We start from the raw sequence: 17,088 nt of genomic DNA, 5'->3' as shown, positions 1-17,088 counted from the left end.
TTTTGTCAAATGCTCTGCCCTGGCAAATTTTTACACCAACCGATCTTAATTGAGTTCACGGCGCTTAAAACGACCTACAAAAAGCTAAAAGGTCCCCGGTTTTGCGGGCCAATGTACCGAATAAGGCGACCTCGCCTCACTTTAAGCTTGTGTTTATAAGTTTCGACGGGTAAAGTAAGGACATAAGAAAAGGTCCGATACGGTCAAAATGGCTGGGTATAAACAATTAGACATGCGCATTAATCACTTATACAAGAATACTTGGCAAGCAAAACCGCCTTCGAGCCCCCGGCTACACTGCTGTGTATTTGTTTATCTTTAGCTTCCGACAAATCCGAGATGAAAAATTAAACAAACGTATCCGGTACCAGCGTGACCACCATGTCAACTGCGACCAATGGAATTTACACTGCGAACAATACCGGAGGCACGAGGAGGTCACAATCTAGGGTTATCGCCTCCAATATTGGATACGGTTTATACCGTGAAAAGGAAACGACCAACCAGACTCCTGATCGTGAACAATTGTAACTAAGCTGGGCCAACGATTGTGGATAAACCGCAAAAAGCATCGATTTCCACTCGAGCTGCCACGGTTAATGTTACATCGGACACACTGATGGTTTTTGATTGACGTGCACGTTTTGTTGCTACTTTATACCAACGTCTATGAATGGTTAACCTCAAGTAGCGGATGTACAACAATTGCAAACGTTTATTCACGCAACCTCCGCATACGTGATGATACATAATCAAGTACAATAGCCATAAAGTTAAAGAGGTCGTGATCGTCAACGTAATATTATTGACAATCAGAAAAACAAATTTCTCTAAAATTGCACTTGTAAAATAAAGAATAATTCGTTGCTAAAAGAGCAAACAAGATAATTGTAGTCCTGCCGATGAACTGATTTATTTAATTTCATAATAAATTTCCACCAGAATGCGCGGAACGCGTGGACGGAGGAAGCGTGTTGATTCATAATGATGGGTTGTGACAATGAACATCGGATATTGTGACCAGCGCCACAAGGCCGTGACTCGAATTCGAAAACAGAACAAACCAATTGTAAGTTCCGCTAAATAACGCGCATTGTTGCGGTATCCAGAGATGCGATTTAATGGAAGATTGTTGTCCGAAATGATTGCACGGCTACGAGCTACTGTTGTGTCCTATAATGAAGAATTCGCATGCTGCGTGGAGGTGCTGATATAACCAGTTCCAGCCATCGATTACATATTATCAGGTTTGTTGGCAACCCCCGACACCGAGGTTGCCTTATCTGAAACCGCTTTCCACCTAACCACCTACCATGGGTACCAATTTCTCCTATCGTATATGACGTGGCACACAATGCTTCATTCATTGCTGGCAGCTAACACAACACGCCGACGCCGCTAGAGACCGATAAGCGGTATTAATCGACAGAAATGCTGATTATTGGAAATCGTGGGGAACTAATAACCTGTGCCGTATTGCGCAATTGCACACATACTAACAAGCGGGCCTCTACTGCAAGAAATTCGAAAAAGGCGCTGTCTGCAGTGGAAAATTTTAAGATTTTTTCGCGCTGGCGTCTTCTCGCTGATCTGTTTTGTGGAAAACAGGAGCTAAGCTGTCGGAGGCACTCAGCAAGCGGACGCGACAAAACAAAATCCGATACTACATAAATATCTGTAACCTTGCGAGCATTAGCACTGACAGTTGCTATGTTAGGATTGCAGCAAATACCGGTTAAGTATTTGATACTATTGTGAATAATAACAAAACCAGGAAGATATCATATATACAAAACCACAGCTATTTCGAATGTCACCCAAACACGTTATGAGGGAAAGCTACTTTAACGTAATGTAACACCTGGCATGCGTATTTGGTAAAATATTCGTTTCATAAGAAGTATTTCACACTTACCACCGCTTTATCCAATCTCATACTTGCACATTTGTTGAGCACATTGAGTCGCCTGCAAACAATATAAAGCATGAGTAAATGTGAAATTTAAGTAAGTATTGACCACAAAAGTGTTAAATATGAAATAATTACCACTGCTCAGTGCGTGAGTAAGCCGACAGTTTTAAACTGGAATAAAAATATGTACAATTTATCGCATTCCAGACTTTTTTTCACATAACTCAATTTTATGTCGATTGAAGAAATGTCAAAATAAAAATCAGTCGAGCGAGTGATTTGGGCGTGTTGCTAAGTAACGCTTTGACGTAATAATCAGAAATAAACAGTCGCCAGCGAAAACCGTTTGTCTGGAAAATTGAACAATTGACAGCCTTTTGTAACTCTTCATATATACGCCTATTTCAACTTGTATATTGGTGTATAGAACGTACCATAATCTTTTCGATAACCTGCGGTATAGCTTTACAAGTGACGTCATACGTACTGAACACTCGTTTATCATAACATAAACATCTCCCTATGTACTGAGTACATTCACTTTAACTTAAACCTGCTGGACAACTCAAGCTAAGCACATTCTGCTTATCGACAAATCGTATACCACAAACTAGGCGATGGATCATTAACTACAAAACCGTCAAATTATAGCTACTCAAAGTCATCATGATTAATCCAGAAATTAACTTTTTAAAATCCGATCTAGCTGCTATGCTCATCCAAGGCACCAGCAACCACTTAACATGAGCAACAACGCTAAATAGATGTCGATTTACTGGATATAAAAGCGCTTCTATCGACTATTTCCTATAAAAATCCAATCATATTGTAGAGCGTGCAGCTAACACATGCATCATGGCTGCTTACGGTGTACAGCTGTCGGAGTAATGGTAGCGCAACCCTCGCCAACGCAAGCAAGGGCTGGGACTAAGGCATCGATTTTTTGCACCGGTTAGTAATGCGTAATAAGTCTACCGGTCGATATTCAGTCATTAGTTGCTAAATGAATCGAGGATAGCGTTAAAGTACTTCGGCTCCGCTGCTGAGAGGTGAATAAATGAAGAGCTAGACAGCGTACGGCACTACCATGTTGTCGATCGCTTTAACACTTCCACACGCAAAGTGCGGTGGTGACGGTGGTAAACAATGTTAACAATTTCTTTCCTAAAAACCGGCATTCATTGATTTGTCCGACGGAAGTAGCTGTCAGAGTCGTTTATAATGAATATCTTGAACGTGTAGACTTCCTATGGTGCGAAATTTAACAGGTACTCTGACATATTTGAGTGACGTGACCGACCAGGATTTGTTTACTCCTAGACGTGGAAACCAACCCCGGCTCCTGGGGGACCGCCATGCACTGCAACATGCCACCGTCTCCTATGGGGATACAACCGCCGGTCTGGCTTTGTTGTAAGATCCAAAATCATCGACAGCCGAAGAAGTATAACAAAATGTACATTGGACATTGTTAAAAAAATCCATTTATAATTACCCAGAAAAAGTAGTAACTTGTAATCCAGTAGGTGGTATATGGGCAAGCATTTATATGCTTGATAAAGATCGCGAATATGTCCATTGTTATTGCGGGTGTTTGAATTGCTTCTCTGAATTATGAATCATAAAGGTACCAAATCTTTTGCAGATAAAACTAGATATCGGGTTAGTAAAAAAGATCCACAATAACTCGAGGCGTCAATATTTTGAATACACCGACCAAAATAAACCTGAACAGCGTATCTACGGTCTGTTAGTCACGTAGCCGCTGTGGGTATCGGATGGGAATGCACTTGCATTATTGACAGGTCAAGAGCGGCCTATCCTCAGAGCATTACTGGCACCCGCATCGTGGGTGTAATGAGATGCTGCGGTCGCTCTGAAAGTCAGGGGTCGGGAAGGGATTTGCTCACGTCAGTCGCCCGATACATGAGCGCTCGCATTACTGCAAGGACAGACGATCGAATGATAAGAAGTATGCTGTGGTAAACACGGCCACTCGACTGAAACGATCCCGAACTGCTATTTCTGGAACGCAATATGAAATTTACCAAATCACACAGTGAGATCAGCGTTATTTTTGGTCGCTGCAAACATAGAAGTCTGTAGACGGACCCATATCATCTTCCGTTAGGCGGAGTACGAACTGACGACTGTTTGAGTAACATTCGAACTGCAATTTCAAAGATTTGAATCTGAAACTGGCTCGTCTATGTTTTGTGGGCAGTCCACCGCATGTCAAACGCACGCGAAAATGCTATTTTAAGATCCCAATCACGAGAACCGACGCGGCGGGAATCTAAAACGCTTTGATCAGGCCACAAGAAAAGTGCCGCAGTTCCATAACAGCGAATAAATCGAACAGACCAATCTTCGTAAACTAAGCAAATGGCAACGAGCACTTGATCTATTGTGTTGTTTAAAGTTTATATTAAACAGTACAGGCGACTGGGCCTGAGCGCATTATGTAAATGGGAGCTTAATGCATGTAGTGAATATAAACAACCGGCACACCAGGAATTCTTGAAGCGATAAGGTCGGATAGACTGCTTGTTATAATGCCTTCCTCTAAGATGGTTTGTCTTGATTGCATTGTGTGGAAAATCAAGATTACCCGTCTTATCGTTAATAGATCTTAAGAGGTGTCACTTTCAAGGTGTTACGAAACGCTTATTAAGAATTCTAGATGGAAGGGTAGACTTTGTTATCTCCTGTACGTTATACGGTCACGTATACCTAGGAACTTTATTATCCGGGCGTAAAATCGTTCTTCCGTATGATTAGGGTGTTATGACGTCATCAACTCTAACGTCATGCTTACATAACACGGGCGAAAACAAATTCGTGCGCCTTTGAGTAGGGGGTGTTTTGTAAGTGGTATATTTGGTTACAGTTTCGGATTGGTTAGGTTTATTTTTACACTTTCTCTATAAAAAGGCGTGTAAGAAGGCCGCAAATACACACGTTCTTAGGGCTTGGGTGACTCCTAAGCATGTTAGTTATTAATAGATGCACGCATTCCGTTTCGAGGCGTATAAATATACATAGGCCACGATAGTTCCGTATAGTGTCTGCTGTACATCAACACTTAAACAAGGCGACACACAGACGCGATATGCACAGCTTGAAGAAGTTGTCCATTAACGCCACCGAATTAAGGACACACAACCAAACTTAAAAAGTCAATTATCACAAAATGCAGAAAAAATAATTATCAACAAACTGTTTTATACGGATGCATCATTTTGTAAGCTGACCGTGCGTCGAAGTCTGCGGGTTGATAACTTGACCGGTGTCAATTAAGGTTAAACTTGCGCGATTATTGAATCTCTTTTGTTAAGGCCATTTATTATCGGATCAAACGCCTAGACGATTTTGCGAATGAGCCAAAAGTATCTTTAAAACTTTCTCATTAAGCCTTTTGTTCGACCTTACACCAACATGCGTTCAACTCATGTGTTCCGGCCGACGAAATGCACGAATAATGAAGAAAATCCGATTTATTCCGAACGATGCCGAAAATGTTGGAATCGTAAGCGCTAATAGCGGCACCGATGATAGTAATCTTTAACTTTTTAAAGAAAATATGCTTAACACGCCCAGAGCTGCAAAGATAGGAAAACATATTTTTTGCCGAGATTGCAATATAGAGAAAGGGCATTGTGGGCGATTTGTTTGATGAGATATGTCAGCTCAATCCATAGCCAAGCGCCTTAAAAGCTGCTTTACACTTGTAGAACAGTATTTTTGTCTCCAAAAATTACCCACTAGATCGGAAAAACAATTGCACACTCCCTTTGAAACGAACAGGTAATTCTTTAAAAATAAAGCAGCTGTTTTAGTCATGCCTCGACGTACGTGCGGCCGAAAAACAACGATGAGAAAAATGACGAAACTGCCTGTTTTTGTGTTTATTTAATCCGACTGATTACTTTGTTTGTTACCCGGCCACTACCCACTAACTACAATGTACGGGTTTCTACAAATTGTCGTCAGCAGGCAATCCGTGACGCACGAAATGATGAAACCACCCCGATAGTTGTGCCGAAATGACAGTGACTCAATCATACGTTTGTTATCGTCCATCGCAAGTTCAGTCGACCCACCCAACATCACAGGAACGACGACATGCTAAATTAGGCACCTACCCCGGCAGCCGTTTTAGCGGAAATTTTCCATTTACGTAAGGTTTTTTTTCGAAATCAGATTTGTTATGATATAGTAGGGTGGAGGGAGATGGGACACCATTAGCACATAATATTTAAATACCCTGATCGTGTTTTAAACAAATAACAACGGTCTATGGGAGTCGTGAGGGTACGGTATCATAATTCTTTGAATTTTTTCGTTTACTACCAAATGCCATAAGAAAATAGAATGAAAAGGTGTCCTATCTTCCCCCATCCTAGTATTTTTTGGTATATACTACCACGGTAACAGCCAAATATATCGTTGGAACAGGTTTGCTATTTAGAGCCCGTTTGTACAGACCCTAATGTAATTATTGTAAATCTATGGAAGCCAATACTAACATAATGTTCTATACCTGACGGAAGCTAAATAATTCAAATCGCTGCCACAAATTAAATCCCTAAATCGATAATAGCCGTTTTACAATGTAAGCCAAATATATACAGGAGGATTGATAAGCAAACGGTTTACCTCACAAGAGCTGCGATATGTTCCTGGCCGAGGAAATCGTGGTCCCCGCTGACGCTGGCAATGTCGACAGGAAATAGCCCCGCTATAAAAAGATAATGATTAAATATCTGTGCATTCCATAGAATACCAACCCCACAGTGTAATGTAATCTCTGAATTATAGAGAGAGGTTTATATGGAAATATTTCAGAGGTAGTCTTTGCATGAGACGCCTAAAATTTCATGAATTAAACATAGTTTTAAAATTTGTGTTTTAGGAGCTACAAAAATCTCATTATTAAATCATGGAGAGGGGAGAAAATTTATGAAAGCAGCCTAAAAGCTGTGAAAGCGGGTTGAATACTATTACGTCACCTTCTCGGTGAAAAAATGACGTATTAGAATGACACTGTCAAGTTTGCTATTTACCTTCGTAGAAATGCGCGTATTGGGGAAATCCAGCAGCTCTCAGCCAGTTGCATGCGTCTGCAGCTTGTCTCTCTGTTTACAAAAAATAAAGCAACATTATTAATTGGTAATATTGGACGTCCCATGCAAAACAAACCGAGCACAAAGTATGTCTTGATTTTAGCATATGTGATGACATAGGTGTGTGGTATGGCAGTGCCAAACAATGTGGTTTCGCGGAAAAGCGGTTTCGCTCGTTAACAAGAGCGACGGAAGCGATAGACAAAAAGTCTAAACAAAAGCTTTGTTGTGAACGGTATCTGTTTAGGTTTGGTGGTATACCCGCTATAGAGCGCCACGGACTAACTCGTGTTTAGAGAAAGCAGAATCGCGGCCAACTAACGACAACGCAGTGGTGTTTCCGAAACTGTACGATTTTCAGTTTGTATAGGATAGGAATTGTAATCTGGAAACACTTTTGCATTACGTCAATACCCAAACACAATGCACAATGGTGGACCGAGAAGCTTGAAATAATCAACCTAAGGCGAAACACGTTTTAATTCTTAAAGCTGATAACAAATATTACGGTACAGCACACGACGCAACAATCGGCCAAATCCAACAAAACTTGGTCTGCAACTAGGGCAATGCGTGCTACAATAATACGGTGCTCCAGCAAAGGATCGGTTTGTCAGTTAACGACCACATTAAAGCCGCCCATTCAACTTGAGAATAATGATTTCGTCAAATAAGGGGTTGGGAAAGGGTGATGGAGATTGCCGCACACAGAGTGACTGACAAGAAACAAACTTCATTTTCTTCTATCGTTGAAATTTCACATTCAGCCGCAGACGGCCACGCTGGGCACTTTATCGCTGTAACCGACGAGCTTTGTAAACCATTTCCATCCATTATCTCGATTTTGAGTATTAAACGGTACCATATTTTTAATCATTCCGTTGCGATGGAATGGCAAATTGGGAGCGCAGTGGTTGTACAATAGCTTTGATTGACAGGTACTAGCTAACGCTATATTGGTGGTCGGAAATCACTCCCGAATGTGGAATGATTTTTTAGGCAGCAGTTATTAAAGAATCTGGCACGACCGACCAGGCACAAGCACGTGTGAATTTCAAGCCCAGCTGCATCAACATCGAGGGTAATATTTGTTTTCTTTTATATTTGGATCTTATACAAACAAAGTTTTATGATAGGCCAGGGGCTCAAGTAGGTAAGTATTAAGCGAGCCTCAGCGTAACATGTTATAGTGACGTAGCTAATAAAAACAAAGGTAATCGTTGTATCGTGGATAACTCAAAGGCTTAAGATCTTTATTTTGATCAACTCCGCCCACGGTTTATACCTCAATCGTTCTAAAACAAAGGAACTTTTCACCAAGACTAGCTTTTACAAAAGTTGAGTGACTCAGTGGTAAGGTACGGCTGAGTAACGTAAACAACACAGCAGCAACGGCTTTAGATAGCGTTCCCTCGACAAAACACGGAAGTTTTTAAGATTTTATCGCGTTTCAATTCACCGTGCCCGCAATTTAAGTCTAGGCTTTCGTTTGCCAATGCGGTATTTTCTCCTGACACTGACAGTTAATTGCTATAAGTAGAACATGTAAGTGCATCTTCAGCATGCATTTCTCCGTCACTACAGTCCATTCCATTTGCCTGGACGGCGGCAGGCACCTTTGATGCTTAAGCTTTAAGAGCAACGGAAAGGGTTAACTCAACACGTGAGTAATACAGTTGGTGATGAACACAACAAATCAGAGTAACGAAAAGTGTGTCCGGTCACGTTTACCCATTTACTGGTCGTTCACCTCTATTACAAATAAGTTGAACTCCGTTTACACACACACATACTGCATTTACACATAGTATACATACATATGCATTTACACATAGTATACATACATATGCATTTACACATAGTATACACACATATGCATTTACACATAGTATACATACATATGCATTTACACATAGTATACACACATATGCATTTACACATAGTATACACACATATGCATTTACACATAGTATACATACATATGCATTTACACATAGTATACATACATATGCATTTACACATAGTATACACACATATGCATTGCAATAATCCCACCAACAGCGGCGGATAGTTATTTACTTTCTGTCGGTAACAGGATCTAATCAATCATGTAACAGATTTTAATAAGCGTCAAAATACCTTTACTAAATATATCCGTTAGTATTAACGAAACATTCGCATATGACCGGGAGTATGGTATAGGTAATTGCGCTTGATGACATGCGAGACCTAAATTTAGACTTGGAATTCAATGAGCGCTGAGATATTACAAATTTCCCACGCTGAAGTTATTCCGTATTTGTACAACGTTACTCGCTGTGGCATACACAGCCCCACAGCGCCACATGCGGCGTATTTAACAAGAAAAAATATTGAAAAGAAGTTAAATAGAGCCTAATACCACCGGGATATGTAGGACGGGAATGCATATTATAAAACAACAAAACATTCATCATGTATTAAACAAGCATAACGTGGGTAGGCCTGCTTCCGAACTCCTTTTATAAATTGGTAACGCGCAATTTCCGAGGTGTTGGTTGTAAAGGAAGCATATTAATAGCAGCAGCGATGGGCGGATGAAAGAGTTGCTTTTGAATGGTGGGGTTTTTGCCACTGTAAGCACGCGGTGTCGCAACGAGTCGAACACATGATGCGACTTAATGTGTCGAAATATAATTTCGTCATTGGCTATAATGACGTAATCATTGCAACATTGTTTTACGCATTTGGGGAGATTCGAAATCGCATAAGTTACGAGGAATTAATTACATGGCAGGCCCGCAACAACAAAGAATCTTTGAAGGGCATTCAAGGAAAAGTGTCTCGCTAAATTACCGTTTGCGTAAGTTGTTTCAGCTGAAACTTCAGCTTTCGTAATAATTACTCAGAATTTAGCATGCTTTGATTGCGACATGGGCGCTACAGTTGTGCAGTGCTGCGACGCTTTAGCATCGCGACATCAGACAGACGTTGTTTACATACTTCGCTTCGAATAACGTGCTTTAGGTCATAATTGAATGCACACGAGAGTCACGACGCAGATTCTTATAACTCGGCAGCAGAACCAATTTAAACCCCCAATTTGAGACGTAATGCGTTTGCAATTGACTTGGAATTTGATTATTACCGAAAAACATGCTTCGTTCAAAATAAGGAGAAAAACAACCATATTGCACAGTTCAAATGGGGTCACTGAGTCATTTAGACTGACATCTCTCTTTACCGTTATGTTGACGCAATTACTTAATATTGGTGACTGAAGGACAGCTCTCACATCACGCTGTAACGTGCTGGGCACACGTTCGAACGAAACAATATACGGTATATACACGGTAACTGACTCGACTCTGTTGCTCTGTAGTCAACGTATTAAAAAACTTGTTTGACGTCACGCACCCTTAACAGTTCAAAGATCATAGAAAGTAATTTACGGCTCGTGTAAGATGTGAAACTCAATCATAACTTCACGCCACCATTTGACCTGTGGTAGTCACCCAGAAGCGAGTCGTAACCGCGAACGTTTGACGATCTCAAAACCCACAAAAGATGAAAGCGCTGAAACTATGCAGTGGTGATGCATAATTTAACGAGCGTCGATATTTCGATATCGATATTAAGACATATACGTTAGGAGCTTTTGGCAATTGAATGAATGCCAGTATGCCGGTAAAACAACACACAAGCGTTTACCGACGACAGCAACAAGTCGACCATATCTAAGGTGAGTCAAAGCTAAATCGATCGATCATTTATAAGTCTTGTCAGATTAAAACGAGAAGTATGAACGAGGTTATGGGAAATCCGGTTGCAAACAATGGCACCGCAAGCCACCACGATGCATCAAACGCACGCAAATGACGCAAAGTCGTTTCAAGTGCAAACTTTCCTTATCATCAGGTATGCGATCTACGTACAGAGGTCAGGACTAGATTGGGACAGCGATTTGAACTTTTCGCTCGTGGTTTTTTAAGATCGCAGGCAAGTTAATCACAAGGGACTTAAAACGCTCGGCGTAAACTAACACGGTGATTCGGTCATAATATTTCCACGAAAACGATGCCCAAATTTCCATCAAAACAAACACGAAAATAAGATGAGACGACTTACGAAGTGATTTTCGATTCTCCAAGATTTTATGAACAAACAACTCCCACGAATCGCGTAAATACTCGCTCCACGTGCCGGCAGAGGTTCGTTGCAGTTCACCAGGTATCAGAGCACTCTGTACTTTCTTACGTCTACGGATGCTTTTTTTTGTTCCTTTGTTGGACCGGTATTGGATTTCATTTTCCACCGCCTGTGACGTGGATGCTCGGTACCTCGGAGATCTCTTCTGCTCTTTCGTAGTCATAGTTGAAATATCTCCTAAACTGGATGGGAGCAGGGTCGACTTGAGAAGATCTGGCAGAAGAGCGCCTTCAATAGACCCCATCTTAGTCAAGTCACACGAGAGGGGTCGTTTTTCATTTCTGAAGCTGTTTTTACGTAGAGTAACACTGTTAGAAGAGTTTGATGTAGAGCCAGAAATCGGAAGAGGTACTGCATCTTGATAGTTCCGGTCATTCTTCTTTGTGGGAAGACGAAGAGAAGCTTGCCTTTTAATATATTTACGAGACGACCTGGGAGACACACTTGAACTTTTTGTTAAAGTAGTTCCTGGCATTTTCTCGACAGTTGATTTCTTGAAATATTAGAAATTATGTTGATTTCTGTCTTGATTCTCGGCCACAATTTTACAGCATGGTTTCTAAACGGTCACATTTATACTTCAACACAGTGGTATGAAGAGAGTGCTGTTGGTAAAACAAAATGAAATATCGACCGTAACATCATGTCAAACATATTAAAACATAATCCCAACACGAATAATCAAACATTGGCTTATGCGCGGTTACTGGCAAATAAAAACGGCGATCACTAAAATCCAAACGTCTAAATCAGCAATAACCTGGTCTTCCGATCAATACCTAAGCTAACGAGCTATAGTCAACAGGAACAAAAGCTCAATTAAGCTTAATTATAAGACCTCCTGTGCGCATATGTTCGCTGTGGAAAGACGCCATTATAACCAGACACACAATCGATCCCTGTCCTTCCCACTTGGACTTTAACAACAATAAGGTTTAATGGAAAGCCTAAACCAACTGACCACAACAAAAGCTTTCCAGTAGCGCCGATTTGTCCTCAAACATTAACGCGAAGGCAAACAAACAGCGCTGCTGACCAACAGCCTAACAACAAAACTAAAGCTAGGCCTGAACGGTAAGCTGCTGGCGTCTATATACAAGCACCATATACTGTTCGGGCGCGCCTGCATCAAACTAAGCTGCTTCCGGCCCTGTTGCTAAGGAAATGAGTACGAAGCAGTAGCAAATACAATGCGCTATCACTGCGGAATAACGCGCTAAACTGTGTTGACTAATTTAAACTCATTTGCAGTGAGCCTGTTAACGCCGCTTACATTAATATCGGGTGCGTTCTCGAGACAACCGCATTCAGCAGCTGCAGTGACTTGCACGTAAGAATAGACAAAGTGCAAGCGCACCAAAACGCTGAACTTGCTGATGATGTTACACATTATCGTTTCGTTCGGCATTTTCCATTGAAAACTCATTTACCAGACAGATGGTGCCATTTCTAGATTGCATCATATTGATTATGCATTTCCTTGCCTGATTCCAGGTAATTTACACGCACTACCTAATGCTATGACGTCTCTCTCGACTACAGCCCTCGACAGGTAATGTGAGTACATTGCTCAAGAAAATCTACCCCGAAGTAGGTTTAAGATAAAATACTTTTCATTTCTAATATAATTGCACACAGTACCAATCGAATCCCCATTGGATAAACCGAGTAACCGCAACTCTTCTCTTGCTTTGCAGCACGTAAGCACAAATCTGCTCTCTATAGGTATACGGATACAGCGCTAGGTTCGTCCCGTTTCTAATATTTATCGAACGCCGATGCGACAAGTGCGAGCGCCCGAAAGTGCATTTCGCTCGATTAGATCGAACTTTATTGAATTCGTTGAATGCCATCCGTGGCCAGTGGAGACGAGGCATATATTACATGCGTCGTGTCTCAGTAAAACTTGGTTCGCGGAAAGACGTGTTGCTCACATTTCGAACTATAAGGGGTTGAAAGGTGAATATTGAAAATATTTATCTGCGAGTCTGTAAGAGAACGACCATGTGCTACAGCTACAAGCTATTCTGTCCAACGCTTAGGTACGAATAGTAGAATACAAAATGCACCGAGTCTACAAAAACTTTCGTTTAATAAGAGACCTTTAATGAAATACGAACACACACTTGATGTATACGTCATATAATCATTTCAAACAGGAATATAACATAGAGACTCTCGATTCCAATTTCAGGTTAAAAAAGAATCCGCTGACTTCTTAACTGTATGGTATACAGTTTAAATTCTTCGCTATATTTTTTAACCATTTTATTCATTGAATTTCTCTTAACTTGCGAGACACCATGCGGTAAGAGTTCCACAGAAATTTGAGGTTTCGGTGATTTGTTGCGCGTGTTCATAGCGATGCGTCACGATAACATTGTACGTATATTTACACATATTAATATAAGTTAAAATTAATACGGGCATGCGGGGTATGTGTTGCGGAATGGAAAAACCGAGATATAAAAGGAGAAACTAATGTTATTTTACCGGGAAGCGTCACCCGGCCACCGTTACACAACTATTAGGTCACTTCCACTGACCATTACATAGGTTGGGGTATATGTCTTAACAATATATATATTTTATTAAGTAGGCCATAGTTGGGGTAAGATCATTTGGAACTAAACAAAGGATGTTAACGTATAGTTCTGTAGGGTAGGATGGCACACCTTTGGGGCATAATATCTGAATATCTTGATCATGTTTTAAACAATTAACAACGGTTTATGGGAGCCGTGAGGATACGATTTTATAATTCTATGGAATGTCTTTGTTTACTATTATATGTGACGTCAAAATAGCGCGAAAAGGTGTCCCAATTTCCCCCATATTGTATGTTTATATATTCGTCTCGCACGACTACGAGCGTTGTAAATTGTTAAAAACAGGATTAGCAAATATAATATTGTGTGTTAACGGTATCCATCTCACCCCACAGTATTACATAGGCTTTTACCTGTTACAGACATGATAGTGACCTGACAACCTTATAGTAATAGGCGTTTATATATTTAAAAATAAATGATTTTTTTACTCACCAGCAAATTTCGTTTCTTTTTCTCGTTGCGTCTAAAGAAATAAATAATAAAATATTAGAAATCTGATTTTTTTCAAAAGTTAATTCCGGTAGAAGACTACCCATTAGTGAGATTTAATAAATAAATCGATTTTGTTTATATGCCAAGCTAAGTGGCAGGTCATATTCATTAAGATGAATTGGCTGTCTGGAATATAAATCAAGTATGGTCAAATAAAAAAAGGTTTTATAAACGCCTTTTCAAATCGGTGTGTAGGTATGTGCGCGCACGCATACTCGCACGACTACGTTGTTGCTGGTGATTATGTTCATGCTTTAGCGTTGAGGTCATTTCCCCCTGATTTCGATCTGCGCGTGGTCGACTGACACCGATTTTTCGGGTCCAGCAAGTTTCCAAGCGGACCTAGCCACCAGAAACTCCGGTTGAACCACGACTTTCGTTTATATGGCGGAAAAGCAGCAGCGGAATATATACAGTGTACGAACGATGACTATCATGTGTGGTATTTCCGTATTCACTTGATTGGGGGCGGCCTGCGGGCGTATAGGTAAGTATCTAAATATAGCAACGAGGAATGACGAGGCGAGCACGGATTTAAATTCCCCGCACTTAACCACCCGTACGCTGCCAGCACTTACACTGGGTAACAAGCAGGCAGCTAGTTGGCGGAATAAAACGCATAACTCAAACGGGTAATCGGGTTAAACCAACAAAACGAACAGTGTAAGTCGTGGTTTTGCTCTTTTTACAACAGTTTAAAATTTTTGGTCAAAAAACTTTTTTCGACAGAATGAGCGGTTGGACGAAAACTGAAAAAGCGGCAATCATTCTACTCTCGATGTCTCTTACATAACATAGGCCCAATAAAATCGATCCAAAGGGCCGAATTGTCTGAGTCGCACTATCGCCAACGTGCGGTTAGATTGTGTCCCGCGATTAAAGCTGATGAAGCTGTTTTCAAGTGCCAGCCATCGGCACATCAAACTACTGTAAAAGGGTTGAAGCATTTATCTTACACTGTTTCGTAAACAACGGTGTACCACACTTCGAACATTAGCCATATCATGCATTAATTCATGTACGTCACATGTAACTCAACTACAATGCGCTACCAGCTATATATATAGTTAACTGATAGTGGTAACGACATTTTTCTTGCGTTCCGACTTCGATAAATTATCCCGCGTCAAACAAACAGCGCAATGCGTTTAAAATTCACGGCGCCGGCAAAATATCGGACAAACAGAAAACTGTGGTGTCGTAAATCTTTATTTTTATGACGTATACATCTAATATGTCATCAGATTCTAATCCATGAAAGAGAATAGTGCGCGGGGAATTCACAGAAAAGGTTAAAACATATTATTGCGCCATTGTCACCAAATTATGAGATAAAAAACGCCATTACTGGAAAGCACTGGTAATTTTAGAAACTCAAATCTCATAAACGGAGTCGGATATACTTTAATTTATCGATAAACGTAAACATTCTTTTGACCTCTGTATGCACTTTCTATTTTTATCCGATTTCACGTAAAAAAAACAGGTAAATATTGCTTAAAAAGTTATCCGAAAGTTCACAATTTAAATATTAAAACGCTGAAAATTTGGTAAATATGTGAGGACGCGTAAAATTTATCGCTACATTAAAACAAAGTTAAAACAAGAAATGCACGTTGTTTTAGATTTTCAAGTTTTAATGAATAAACTTACTCTGAATCGAGTTTTGCTTGAATGAGGAAGTCTGGGTGAGGATGCGGGGGAAGATGGGACAGAGGAACTTCTTGAGCTGCAGGCTGATGGCTCCGAATCCTCGGTCTATAACATGATGTTACATGTCAAGTTACATTGACTATATAGGGTACGATATAAAACGGTCCATGTTTTCATTCCAATATGTCGCTTCCAATGGCCATACATTGTTTGGTAGGTTGAGGTAAAATTATCTTATGTTTTTACACTCTATCGATTAATAAGTAAAAACACAGAATGATATAACCGTGTTTTAGAAGAGATAGGATAATGTGTGCTAACTGTATCTACCTAACCCTAGCACACTATAATACGAAAAGCATTCGCTACAACAATTTTTTTAATACACACATAGTAGGGTGGAGGAAGATGAGACACCTTTTCATTCTATTTTCCCGACCAATTTGGTAGTAAACAAAAAACTTTTAAAGAATTATAAAACCATATTCTTACGACTCCCAAGGACTGTTGTTAATTGTTTAAAACATGATCAGGATGTTTTGCTATTAGGTGTCAAAGCAAAGGTGTCCCATTTTTCCCCACCCTACTATATAGTACTTTGTTTCCAGCGGTAAATGAAAAAAATACCAAACGTTATAGTACGGTTATGAGCAGTCGCAGCATAGTGAAAAATAGAATGTATAGCCATTAGGATTAAGTTCATATAGGTTAAGGTTGTGTTCTCCTAATAGATAATAATAACATTAATGTTGTTTGTGGAGATATAAATGAATTTGTTTGTTTTCTTGGTGGGAAAACGACAGGCGTTACAGCACATGTGACGTGGGCAATATGTTCTTACTCAAAATTATATTTGAAATATTTTATAGCTCAATGTGGTTCTTTATACTTAAAAAATTCATATTTTTTTATCAATGTAAAGCTATACTATCACTAATTTACAGGAATGCACACCAAATCCTATATAAATTATGGTACTATTGGTAAGATGGAATTCCGAACGATGGCACATACATACCATATTTCCTAATTATGCTTTTAACAATCAGCAATGCTTATTAAGAGTCGTGGGTATATAGTTATTTAATTATTTGAATGTCTTGTT

The 17,088-nt window shown here is 40.1% G+C and overlaps 1 protein-coding gene across 3 annotated transcripts in view; it reads right to left on the bottom strand.

The window, feature by feature from the left end:
* The window catches only part of LOC100179501 (rho GTPase-activating protein 7), a 44,587-nt gene that overhangs the window by 21,174 nt on the left and 6,325 nt on the right, over nt 1-17,088 (bottom strand). For 2 of the 3 annotated variants that reach the window (XM_018817574.2, XM_026840673.1), the window contains 5 exons: nt 15,984-16,088; nt 14,271-14,301; nt 6,979-7,050; nt 6,572-6,653; nt 1,916-1,967 (listed from right to left, as the gene is read on the bottom strand). In XM_018817574.2, coding sequence (XP_018673119.1) covers nt 1,916-1,967; nt 6,572-6,653; nt 6,979-7,050; nt 14,271-14,301; nt 15,984-16,088 — 342 coding nt within the window. Of the gene's footprint in view, nt 1-1,915; nt 1,968-6,571; nt 6,654-6,978; nt 7,051-11,145; nt 12,164-14,270; nt 14,302-15,983; nt 16,089-17,088 lie in introns of those variants that run through there. The other variant, XM_026840672.1, reaches the window with a different exon arrangement.

Source organism: Ciona intestinalis, chromosome 2 (assembly GCF_000224145.3).
Source record: "Ciona intestinalis chromosome 2, KH, whole genome shotgun sequence".
In the NCBI taxonomy this organism is placed as follows: domain Eukaryota; kingdom Metazoa; phylum Chordata; class Ascidiacea; order Phlebobranchia; family Cionidae; genus Ciona; species Ciona intestinalis.
Note: the sequence above shows the minus strand (reverse complement) of the source record. Positions and strands in the feature narration are given on the sequence as shown.